This window comes from Glandiceps talaboti, chromosome 15 (assembly GCF_964340395.1).
Source record: "Glandiceps talaboti chromosome 15, keGlaTala1.1, whole genome shotgun sequence".
Classification (NCBI taxonomy): Eukaryota; Metazoa; Hemichordata; class Enteropneusta; family Spengelidae; genus Glandiceps; species Glandiceps talaboti.
In genome coordinates, this window is record NC_135563.1 from 16,554,008 (window position 1) to 16,567,552 (window position 13,545).

At 36.1% G+C, this 13,545-nt stretch overlaps 1 protein-coding gene across 1 annotated transcript; it reads right to left on the minus strand.

The window, feature by feature from the left end:
- Positions 1–232: 232 nt before the first annotated feature.
- On the minus strand, positions 233–13,335 carry LOC144446271 (neuronal acetylcholine receptor subunit alpha-10-like). The gene is made up of 7 exons (XM_078136021.1): positions 13,329–13,335; positions 8,013–8,158; positions 5,376–5,420; positions 3,348–3,457; positions 2,264–2,466; positions 1,329–1,667; positions 233–819 (listed from the first exon to the last, which is right to left on the minus strand). Exons 1-7 carry the CDS (start codon positions 13,333–13,335, stop codon positions 233–235), a joined length of 1,437 nt encoding a protein of 478 aa, XP_077992147.1.
- Between the last annotated feature and the right edge of the window lie 210 nt (positions 13,336–13,545).

The window sequence follows — 13,545 nt, forward strand, 5'->3', positions numbered from 1 at the left end:
TGAGACACTGGCGATTAACGAACACAAACTTGCAATTGTATGTGTGTATCGACTCGTCACCAATAGTACTTCCTACCAGGGTAAATATATGGCATTACTGGCTTTGGTACCCAGCTGCACAACTCCTCCCTTTATGATTTGAAGCATCATTATTATGGTGATTACACAGCGTCTCAGCTATTGGAAGTCTTCCGGATTGGGAGCCAAAGCTCAGAACTACGATAAATCCTGTTCAGGCACACGGCTCATAGGTGAATTTATCATCCAACTCAATTTGCAAGAAAACACTCATCATCGTCATTAAAGTCGCTATGAAGTAGAATATTAAGAACAACCGGTCCATCACCATGGCAACCTGCCTCCATTCACAGCTTGTTCTTCCCTCTTTCTTTCTTCCATCAAATAGTTCTCGAACATTACGAAACTCCGACAGTAATTCCCTAAGAATGTGTAGATGTTCGTCAAACACCTTCACGTGTTTATTGGAAGACTGTTTCTTTCTTGGCAAGTGATTTGCAAGTCTTCTGCCGGGAACGCCATTGGTTCGGTCAATTTCTTCGTGTAGATCCATCATAGGTAAAAGTTCTACTTTCTTCGAATGTCTACTGATGACGTAATTTGGTCTGCGTATGGATTTGTCAGTGCGCCTAGCTGCCACGTGTCGAATTAACACAAATCTTGCAACTTTGCCAAGGAGTAGTTTACGGAGCCACGGAGGAACTGGTTTACTTTCAGGCCCCCGGAAATGAAGGTTAAGCACTGCAACTGACATGGTGATCGATATAGACACAAGTACCATAACACCGGCATAGTATTGACCTGTAAAGACAATAAACAGTTACATAGCTTCAAAGTATGGAAATGACGTAGCAAAAAAACTGACTATTTCCGCGTGGCAGTCAAACACGCCAAGTTTGGTTTAATAAAAACAACATTGTCACGTCAATCAAACTGTATACACTGACTCAGCAACTTTTCTCATAGTTCAATTTGATGCCGTGTAAAACAGTTCCTTAAATAACAACTAAAACAAACGTTTCGAGCCATACCTTCTTCAATATTCATAAGTCTTTATCAAGATTCGGTGTTCATGCGCAGTGCAATTAATCCCCAAGAATGTTAAAATGTTCTTCGAACAATAAGCGTTAGTTCCATGTTTATTCTAAGCAAGTACAGTTCTCTTTAAGCTTAATACTTGGATGGATAGGTGGCTCATCTTAGGGAAATAATTGAGATTCTACAAATTGATAATACTGCAAATTGAAAGTTGTTAAAATATGCAGTCTTAGTTTTTATCAATTATAAATGAGACTATAAAGATATCTTACCTAATATTGGTACACTGTTTTGCATCGGTGGTAATGTTTCCGCTAAAAGCAAAAGGAAGACGGTAAGTGATAGTAGGACCGTTATTCCAAGTCCCACTTTTTCTCCGGACTCCACAGGAAGAAAGAAACTCAGCAACGTGGTTGCTGAGATCAGAGAACAAGGCATCACCAAATAGAACACATAATACATTGGAAGTCGTTTTAAGAAAACAGAATAGACAGCTTTGGAGAACCTTTCTAGTGGATAGTCCGGATAATACACAACATCTATGAAGTCATTATGGCACGAGAATCCAATTAGATTCCACTCTGTATCACCTTCAAAATATATATTAGCACCTGTAGAAAAGAAAGAAGAAAATCGTATGATTCCAAAATTACAGCAAAACAAAAACAGAATCCCTCAAAACTAATTTATTCGAGTCAGAATAGAATTCGATACCTATTGAACATTGACTATACGTGAAAGTCAGAAATACTTACTAGTTTTTAAGATCCCCCGTTTCCTACATTGATATTTATTTGTATCCGTATGTGTATATGTGAGCACTTTCGAAAATAATTGAAACCTCTCCAAAATATTGTAACTTATTCAAACCATTTTCTGTTATGTGGAAGTTGTTGAGAGTGATGAGACTCTTCAAGTTGATGTTGTCTTTCATCACTCAGTAAAATATTGTTCATTCCATTAAGAAAGGTCGGATTGTGTCAACCCTAAAACTTTAAACAATGAAGACCATGTCATCTGAAATAGCCGAGACGTTATCGACGCCCTTTTGCAGGTGACATGCTTTTCATTATGCACTGTTTTGCAAGCATTGGTGATAATAGATGATGCATGAGTAAAAATAAGTGGGATGTCTTAAATAATATTTAATGTAAATCATGAACTATGACCTAAGAATTATTGTCACGTGAGGATCTGAAATGCCTACCCGTCCCCATCACGACGATCTCAGATGCGTTGTGCAGCCAGGGACCAAAGGTGATATTGCATGTTTGCCGATCAAATGGGAAATTATGAACGTCCATTTTGCAATGAGATTTGATGATGACAGGAGCAGCCCACATGATCTCGCCATCAGAGTTGACCACACACTGAGTATTGAGTGTGAAATCTTCATACTTGATGTCTGCACTGTAATCATTTAAAAGAAAAATAAATTAAGAAGATGATGAATAATTATGTAACAACTTTAAAACGAATCGGCAATCACCACCACCACCACCACCACCACCACCACCACCACCACCCCACCCCCACCATCACCACCACCACCACCACCGCCGCCATCATCATCATCATCATCATCGGTCGTCATCAGTAACAGCAATTTACAAAAAAAAACATTTAGAAGAAATATTCTGCTAGCAACTTCGTCCGTTGGAGCACTGCCTGAACAATTATTGTTAAATATTAATATTGAAACTGGTAACTCTAAAACGTGCAAGCGAATGACCAAAAAGATTAACAGAAACAGATACAAGTTTAGTTACACTCATGTTAGGGAATAGTTTGATGGAATAGCAACATCTTCATATTCAAAGGGAAGGCATGATAATGTGTGGAGACCGGAAACCAGTGAAATACAGGTGGTTGATTTGATTTGGTGTGATTTATTTCAAGCACAAAACTTCAGTATAATACAGAAACAAATTACAACAGACAATATATACATCATTGCGTTGGGATAACACAAAAAAATATATCTTATTTCCACTGTGGTCGTACATAGGACATACAATTTCAACCACAGACATAAATCAAACGCGCATCAGACAAAACTAGTAACATAAATCAATACACAAAAGTCATCCTTTGCATATCGACCTATCAAATCATAAAAATACCATTTCAACCTTTTCTTAAAAAGACTACTTGAAGTTATGCCCTGAATATTACTTGGCACCTTGTTCCAGTCGACACTACATGTATAACAAACGTATTTTGATAAAACCGAGCCCCGCGTGGAATTAAAATAGAATAAATTTAAAAATAGATATTAGTCTGAAACCCACTTTTCATACAACCATAAATCAGGCATCCACAGGTTGGTTTTATACGTTTTAAAATTTGTTATACCACCAAAGTCTTCAGGATTCCACGTTAGGAATTCGTCTCGCCATCTCTATGAGTAATAAAAATAAACGACGTTTAGCTAACATTGTACACAAAACATACTTGAGGGCGCTAGACTTGGTTCATCATATTCGGGGATCGTTTCGGCAACAAATGTATAATTTGTACATTGATTTTTTTTTAATTTGCGGAAATTCAATGAAGTCAGAGAAAAAAAGAAAGACAGAATGCATCCCAAAATTTTCTAGACAACTTTATTATGTTTGACGAAAAAGTACTGTAACAGAAAAGATGAACCTCACACAGGCGCCCAGTCTCCCCACATGGCTAGATCTGAGTTGAAATTGAATTAGAGGAAAACTAACAACAGCATATATTCATAGTACCTAGGGGTTTTCTGTCAGACTACAACGTGAAGTATATCTATTGAAGTATATTAACTACATGTACATCATTCTAATGTACTGCATCACTAAACAACTTTATGGTAATAATAAAAGACCATGAAATTCCTGTGAATCTCGCACACATGAATATTTCTGATTTGTAGGCCATTTAATTGTTGTGTCGTCTGATGTGGATGAAAATATATCTTAAGTGAGAACGTCTAATGGTTTAAATTTTAAACGTTGCATATACATTGAATGTTCAGGCGCCTAAAAGTAACAGCGCCGGTAATTAACCCTCTACACAGATGTGACGTCCGCCGTAGGAATCGGTCACGTTGATTGTGAAGCTAGCATGACTAACTAAACTCTCTGATCGTTAACAAGCAGCATATTTATCACATTTATTATCTAAGTATACAGAAGACCGATTCTTTCGAAAGGCACACCCGGCGGTATAAAGTGTTGTCATGGTCTACTTTCATTTGTCACGTTGTGTATCTCCTTCATTGTTTTGATCGATTATCTGTCTGATACTGTGTCGAACGTTCAGTCTCTATAAGAAACACTCATCAAATATCTTGGCCCACTTTCCAAGAATTTGTAACATTCATACAAACAGAAAAAAAAGATACAGTATAAGTTTGAAGTTGATGTAACTATGAAAGTAGCTTTCAACAGATCTGGAGTTGATTGGCAAAATAATTTTTATTTGCTTTTCTATTGGTAAAAGGACCAACCTAAACAGGGGTAAGCGTCAAATGACCAACCTAAATATGTGTTTCAATGACCGACCTATACACGTGTAAGTGTCAAATGACCGACTAAAACATGTATAAGCATCAAATGACGGGCCAAAACATGTGTAGGTATCAATTGAACCATATGCATATATGTAAGCATAAAGGACCGACCTATACATGTTTAAGCGTATAATAACCGACTTTAAACTTGTACGCATGAACTGACCGACCTATGTGTCAAATCAAGCATCAAATGACCGACTAGAACATGTGTAAGCGTCAGTAAATGACTGACTGACTTACAAGTATACATGTGTACGCGTCAAATGACCTACTACAACATGTGTAAGCGTCAGGAAATGGCCGACTGAGTTACAAGTATACATTTGTAAGCATCAAATGACCGACTATAATATATGTAAGTGTCAAGTGACCGACTAAAACATGTATATGTGTGTGAAATGACCGACCTACTTGTATACATGTACTGTCTATGCGTCAAATGACCGACCAAGACACACGTAAATGTTAAATTGCCAACTGATACTTATAATCAATAACTAAATTGTGGATATCTTTTCTTTGCAATTTAAGCTCTGACCTGGGCTCTAAAGATGTAACACGGATTGAACGAATTAAATTCGAGAAGCTACATGGTCACTGTGAGATTACATCGGTGAATTATTCATAGGTTAAACAGTTTATTCGAGTGCTCGAAATGGTCTAGTAACTAATGTTTTATTGATTTTTTCATAGGCGACAAAAGCCTGAAAAGTACAATTATTTGGATTGGGAAATATCTTTTAAAACAAACTTGTATTAGTAGATAGATACTTACCACAGTTAGCCATACATTCATTCTCAAAGTCTGTAAGCGTTCGTCCTGTAAAATACGAATGGCAAAGACAGTCCTCATCAAATATATACCAGCTCTGGATAAAACACTCCATATTGTCTTGAGATGACATATTCTTTATCTTTGTATGTTTTATGTGTGTAAACACATTATATATTTGTAGCTACGGTTTGTACCGTCTTAGTATTTTAAAGCGGCCATATGGATCAGAAATGGGTATTTATTTTGAGATAAAATAATAATCAATTGTATACTGTATTTTGTTATTTGATAAAAGAATGTCAAAAAATATAGACCAAGTCCGTGTGTGTGTCCCTTATTAAATGCAACAACTATTAAATGCAACAACAACAACAACAACAACAACAACAACAATAACAACAACAACAACAATAACAACAACAACAACAACAACAACAACAACAATATTGATTCTAAAATAAATGGCAATTTTTCATCCATATGACCACTTTAAGGCGACAGGAATAATTGGTAAAACACCCTATTTCCTTACATCGTGTTTTATTCTATCAAGGACAAAACTAGAAATAAAACCCCGAAGATTAAACGTTTACGTAGATGATTAACTCCATTCGAGACACTTATCGCTCAAATCTTCAATGATCGATGTAGGGGTGGAAGCCCAAATAACCCTGTAATTTAATTTCCATTCTCGAGGAATTATGATTATTTATCCGTATAAAACGTAACTACAGGGCGGACTCCTATCAATATGATCTTGCTGTAGGTCGCCTATTTATATGCATGCTGCAAGCGAATTATAAAAATCATTTCAACTAATGGAATTTTCCCCTTAAAGGCAATTCCAACCAATTTTCAGACTTTTTTTCATTTGCATTCGACATATTACAATGACACTGTAATAACCTAACACTTAGAAAATCTCTTCGAGACGTTGTTTCAGATATTGTTTGTGAAGTTTAAAAGGTCAACATGAACATCAGCTATTCGTAGCCCGTATTGGACTTTACGCCTATCTAGCGCCGCCATACTTCAATATATTCCGTGTATTACATTTCCGACGTTTCAATGAGGTATGTTGATCTTGTCAAGTCGAACTAACCTTAAAAATGAAACAAACTGTTCCATGTAATTTGACTGATGTATTATGTATGCAAATGACTCAGGATCGTGTTAAATTGTGTTAGACTGTCGTGTCGGCATAGATCATACTGCTCAATTCGATTTATTGACGGTTTCACAGATATGTGTGTGTCTTAATTGGCGCCACCTTGGCTTTTCAAATTCAGATTTCTGTTTATATGTATTCACAATCACACCGTCCGAGGGAATACACACGTGATGCTAATAATAAGTAAGATACTGATGACGGGTATAGATATTGTGATTGACAGCATAATCAAAATTAAAGACGAGATGGGGATAGCGACTCAAAAATTAGTCTATTTAGGGATGCCGTAAATTGATTATAAGATGTATGGATAAGATACCGCATTCTGGTTCACTTGATGTATTTAACCTATAACATTTGACCTTTAACCTTACTTTTATCAGTCAGAAAATAAGCCATGTACTAGGTCATCAGACATTTTAGAAAAAAAACTTCAGTCGTAAGACATGGTATAGCAGTTGTAATATACACTGCTCACGACATTTGATTTTTTGAATTGCATCATACACGCGGGCCTGTTATCATAGGTTGCAAAAATCTTAGCAATTTTGTATATTGGGTGTTCGTAGTTCAAATAATGTTCTTCACCTTTGTAACAAAGCTCACATTTTCAAAATTTAAGTTCTCAGCTACAATGTATTTATATATTAAAAGGACATTATCACAGTTATGGAAATTCCATATTTTAAAATCAAAAGGGTTTTTATGCTATTCAGTGTAACATGTATGATGACATATGCCAATTTTTTCGATAGGTAAAGTGCTGTCAAATGTTACAAGAAAATATATCCGGGAGGTCAAATAATTACGTCATCAAAGAAGGGCATTCGTGTTTAAATGACAGTTCATGGCAAATACGATGGAATTATAGTGATGCTTATGTACATGCAGTTAAAATGACGTCTCTCAACAATAACCATTTTAAATCTATCTATAGTTTACATTCCAAGTATCTTCTTTAAGATAAACCTTTGTCTACCTCACAAGACATAATGCATTTATCACTCAAACCTACATAAGAGTGTAAAAACGTGTTGAGGTTAGTCTTTTCGACATTGCTGCAATAACGTCCATTCTGGCAGCATAGTTATCTGCCTCCGGCCTATTTAGCAATCAATAAAAATAGAACACTGTGGTAAAAACCTATGGGGTTCTGTCAGACTCTGTTCCTATTTCTAGCAGTCTTGATGACTTCTGTGTTTTCAATATAGGTAATTCAATGCGACGTGACAAAATAAGGCAACCTATTCTCTAATGAATAGCCTGTCACGGCCTTAATCTTGCTACAAGGCAATTGTAACTTCCAGACCAACGGCGTCTATTAATTACTTTTATTGCTATCTTCTGATCATTCAGCTTGGCAGGTGCAATTCCCTACATGAATCAGTGACACTCACGTTATCCACACCCTCTTAGCTACCATACAAGTAAGCTTGAATATTTTGATGTTGTACAAATACACTTACCACGTCTAAGACCTGTGACAGGAAATATTGTAATTCTAGGGTCGTAACAGTGGAGCTGTTATACACAGGTCGAACCGTTCGATCGTAAGTCCCCTCTTCAAATAAATGCTTTCGAAGGCGATTGTGGTCTGCGGTGCCAGAAATCCCTAAATGATCAAGTATATATTACTTTAGTAATATGACATACAAAAGGAAGATAAATAATATCATACGGATATAAACAAACCGATCAAAGTGCATTGCTTCATATGTACACAACAGTTCCCACATGGACCTTACAAGACAATACTTGTTACAACATACCTGTGCTATAATGAGATCATATTTCGTTGAATTAAACAGACAATAAGCTTGATAAGTGTAATATATATATTTTAGAAAAAGTCGATCGGGAGGGAGATGAGAGGTATGGTGGACGTGGAAGAAAAGGAGGGGAGGGAGGAGGAGTAGGAGTAGGAGGAATAGCAGGAGGAAGAAGGGGGAGGGGTCGTCACTAGGGGAGCAGGGCACATTGAGATAGATAAAAGGAAAGAGGAAAGGTATAAGTGAAAGTTTATGGAGGTGGTGAAATGATACGACAAAGGCTAATGATGAATGTAAAGAAATGAAAGTGATGATAGGAAAGAGATGGTTACTTCTATTCTGTGTAAATATCTAAAGAGGATTATCATCACACAGGTGTAACGCTGGCGGCGTCCTTTAGATGGTAATATGTTAATGACATCATTATTATGCAATTCAATCTCACGGTGTTTATATCTATGATTTGATGATGATCGTGTTACAACTGAGTGATAGTGTGAATGTCAAAGTTCAATAATCCAGATTATGTTGTAAGGAGTACAAATAATAGCATATTTGAATGGAAACAGCAGATTAAACAAGCGCTGCTGTGATCTGATACTGTGGGCAGCATTGATTACGATTGTATAATAAAGTGTTTAAACTGTGTGATTACTATTCCTGGCATACCAGCATCATTGTCTTTCGTGTGTGTGCATTTCCTATCACAGTAAATGATGTTGACATGGTTATAGAGCATGGAGATAAAATAAACATATCACAAAGAGTGTCAAATGAATTACATTTGTATATAGTAAAATTAGTAGCTTAAGTGATATTTAGCAGCAGTTGTGCCTAATAATTAAACATTGTCTTTGTATAAAATCAATAAAAGCGCGACTGGAAGGGTTTTGTTAAAATAGATTGCGTTCATACGAATCCATTGTAAAGAGAAAGTAAATGCAGTTGGAAATGTTATGTTCATCTTAACCTCTACGTCACCACGTGATCAGACTCATGGTATTGAGTATATAATACATTGTTGCATTTTGATTGAAATCAACTTACTGACAAAATAATACTTGTATTAAACTAAATAAACCTCTCAACATTGTACAGTAGAATTGGCGGCATCTATCAGAAAACCTAGGAACTATGTTTTGTAGTGATTCGGATCACGTTCACCACTTTCAGGTGATACATATATGTATATGCATATTTTCAAATATGTATGATGTGGTAAAGCGATGTATATCGGGGTGGGGTGGGGTGGGGGTGGAACGGGGGTGGTGGTGTCGTGCTAACCACACCTTATAAATTTGTTCTTGACCGTATATTGGGGTTTAATTGACTAACTCGACTCCTGTATTGACAACAAAGAGAATGACCCATGTACACGAGGTAACAATAAAGTTGTTTTAAAAATGTTTATGCTTGAAAAATTCCCATCATCTTCAAAGTGATGTCACAAAATACTGATATAACCCTCTAAAGCATGAATAACATATAGTGATTTACAATTAGTTGAATCAGAAAGGTTGTCCCATGCCCCGAAGCACACCCTCGTTTGCAATTTATTCACAATCCCAAATGTAAGATGTTCATAGTGTTCCATTTACGTGTAAGTCGTTAGTGTTTATATTGCAGTTTACTTATAATACATATACATGACGCGAGACCTCCTAACCCCATTAACGATACATTCTCCATTGTTGAAGGACACATAAGAGAACTCAGTGGGATATAGATTCTTTCATCAAACGTAGTTATTGTGAAGTTTAGCTTCCTGCATTGGTACATGGTATGTAATACTGTAGAAAGACTGACGAAGCCCACCCACTGTTGTACTTGACATAGCTCTATGTGTTCTCTCTATATATTTAAGTTGTTAGTAATGACGAACTTGAAAATTGAATATTTGATATTTGCAGTATTGCTTTCATAATGGTTAACGTTATTCTCAGAATTACCAGTCAAGAGGCTTTATATAAGGGAAACTATGCAGTCTTGATGCTAATCAGTTCTGAATTGAAATAACATAAAAGAGAGACACGTTTTGGTTGTCGGTTTAAACTAACCTTTACTGATAGCTACTATATATGTCTCTGGAATGCCTTCAGCACTGCTATATTATAGATAGTCCACCAGATCAAAGGGATGTTTTTGTTGGAGTACATTTTTGTGTAATTTTGGGAAGAGCTCAAATTGGTAATTAGGATGAAAGTGTGCCCCGTGTCTGTCAAGTTGACATTCTTGTTGACCTCGTCATCCCGAAAGGTTACACATTCGATACATTCGATACCCATCGGTGTGGTGGTATCAATTGTCATTACTGTAGTTTTAATTTGCGTGGTCGTTGTGTTGTCGACAGTTGAACATGTTGATTTCCCTTATCATAATTGGCCATTTCCGTTAAAACTGGATGTTTTAATTAAAATGAGCCTGTTTAAACGCGAAAAAGTATTTTACTTAAATTCCTTGAAAGTAAAAAAAAAACACGTTTTGATAAGCTTTCATCCCGAATTCGAGATTGTTTACATTAAACAAGCTTCTAACCTGGTACACCTTTGCAAGCATGTACCCAAAGTAGGTTTGTGGTTTGGGATAGGTATAGGGTGAGATTCCCTTGCATAACCCGTTAGCAATGAGTGTGCACTGTTCCACATGAAGGACACAGCCCGGAGGGACTTTAGGGATAACCCATGTCCATTCGTTCGTCCGTTGGTCCACCTGTGCGTCCGTCCCTAGACAGCTTTATCTCAGACACCCAAAACTCAATTTCAACCAAATCTGGCACAAATGTTACTCACTGTAGGGTACATAAGCATGTCACATAATTTTGCAATCTTGACCCTTATGACAAAACGGAGCCCATATTTGTCCTATAAATACACATTTTGCCTATTTACCTCTAAAATCTTTATTAATGCAATACATACAAACACCATTCAAGTGTATAACATATTATCAATGCTCGTAAAAATATCGCAACGCCGCAAGCCCTCGTGTATGGGTTCTGTCATTATCATACAGTAATAATAACTACACCAGTAAGTTATGGCCATGTAAAAGAACATGTATATCATGTAAACACCTGAGAATTGAGAACAATATAAACTTAATGTAGCATGTGGTATTTGGTTCAAATTAAAAGAAGTGCCATATCATATAACATGATTTCCTTAGCTGAAGCGTAAAAGGCCAAACTATATTAAAGTAAATGAATAGAGAAATTCGAAGAGAAATTCCTGAAATGGTTGCTGTACAGAGAAAATGTGCTACAATATTTTAGGTCAAATCCCTAGAATTATTCATACTGTGGACCAATTGTGTCGATGAATTACAGTCAGTGATGCAAACAAATAACTGTGGGACTTCAATAAATCAAACGTTCCAGAACTATTAATATAGAACTGACGAGACAACCGATACTATCCACAAATTAACTGGTAAAAACGGGGAGTATTAAGTGAACAGGACATAATTCAAACTGCACAAACACTTATGATATATATGTATTGAGAGTTCTCGTTGCACAGTCAGTAACACTTGATAGAAAATTATTCTTAAAATAATACCCAAGATGTAATAGGAAGTAGCACTCACCAGATATATATTATCATTACACTAACGATAATTGCGAAATGCATGATTGAATAATATCTCCCATGTCACATTACAAATATGCTATGTTCTGATATGCTATGTTTATATCGATCAAAAATTAATTGTGTTATTTAATATTAATTGCTGTATACTTTGCTGATATCTTAAATCCTCTGCAGTACTTTACAATCTTAGCATCTTACTTTGAATAACAGTACACTACATATGATATGTAACTGATGTAGAATACGCAATGCGTATATTGAGATTTTGAATAATTAAATAGATAAAAATGTTCAAGACACATACACATATCATGTGTGTATATGTATGTATGTATGTATGTATGTATGTATGTATGTATGTATGTATGTATGTATGCATGCATGCATGCATGCATGCATGCATGTATGCATGTATGTATGTATGTATGTATGTATGTATGTATGTATGTATGTATGTATGTATGTATGTATGTATGTATGTATGTATGTATAATATACTGAGATACTTAATACTTAAGATATTGCCAAATTACAAAAATCGTTAACTATACAACATATTCTGAAAATCATTAATTATGCAAATTACTTCTCTATATTTATTGGTCATTTACCAAATGCTAACCACCTTTTGGGATTGACATAAGAAAGACTTGCAACAAGAGTTACATTGATGCTGTAGATTTTGACATATCGTGTCCACAGCCAGACACATTCACACACACACACACACACACACACACACACATACACACACAGACAGACACACACATTCATACATACATACATACACACACATGCACGCATGTACATACACACACACACACACACAAACGTATTATTTAACTTTCAAATACGGAAGATAAAAATAATCTCTCGTCGATGATGTAGTGTACTGGATATGCTAGAGTGACATACAAATCACTTGAACATTACCATAGTTGTATTAGGGCCCCAATTAATTCCCCTTGTGACAGCGAGACAGATTCGCTGCCTTGGGGGAAACAGCCACTTCCTCGCAATTTCTATGTGACTAATTGTCACCTGGAGCCCTCTCAGCTATTGGACAGTAACTATTGTGTAATGGGATGATGGGATTAAGCTAAGGAATACACATCCTCCACGTCAAGGTATCCTGTGCTATGGAATATTGTATCGACTGAATATATGTATATCAACTGCTAAGAAAATAATAAGGTATATTCGCCAAGGTTTACCCAATGAGTAATCCAACACAAACAAGGTCAGTTCAAAATCTACATACCGTAAAATGATAGAAGAGAATGGAAGGTTTCTATGAGTGATGCCGAGAACAATTAAACGACCTAACTCATTCACCCAGAGACGGTTTCTTGCTAACAACAACACATAATAGTTTTTTAAAGACCACCTGGTGACTCATTTGTCAATTAAATCTAAAACTTACCAACCATGTTTCAATTCGCAATCAATACATTACAAATTGTCCACGTTCATCGAAGCTGCATCTCTATGTGTTTGACAATTGGAGTGTAATGCTCCGTTTCCTATTTATCATTTGAATAGAGTTGATGGCGTGTCTATATACCCCAGACCTGCTTCCCATGTCAAATGCCTTTACAATTGGAATGTTGAGAGATAATTCTATTAGTCGTAATGATGTC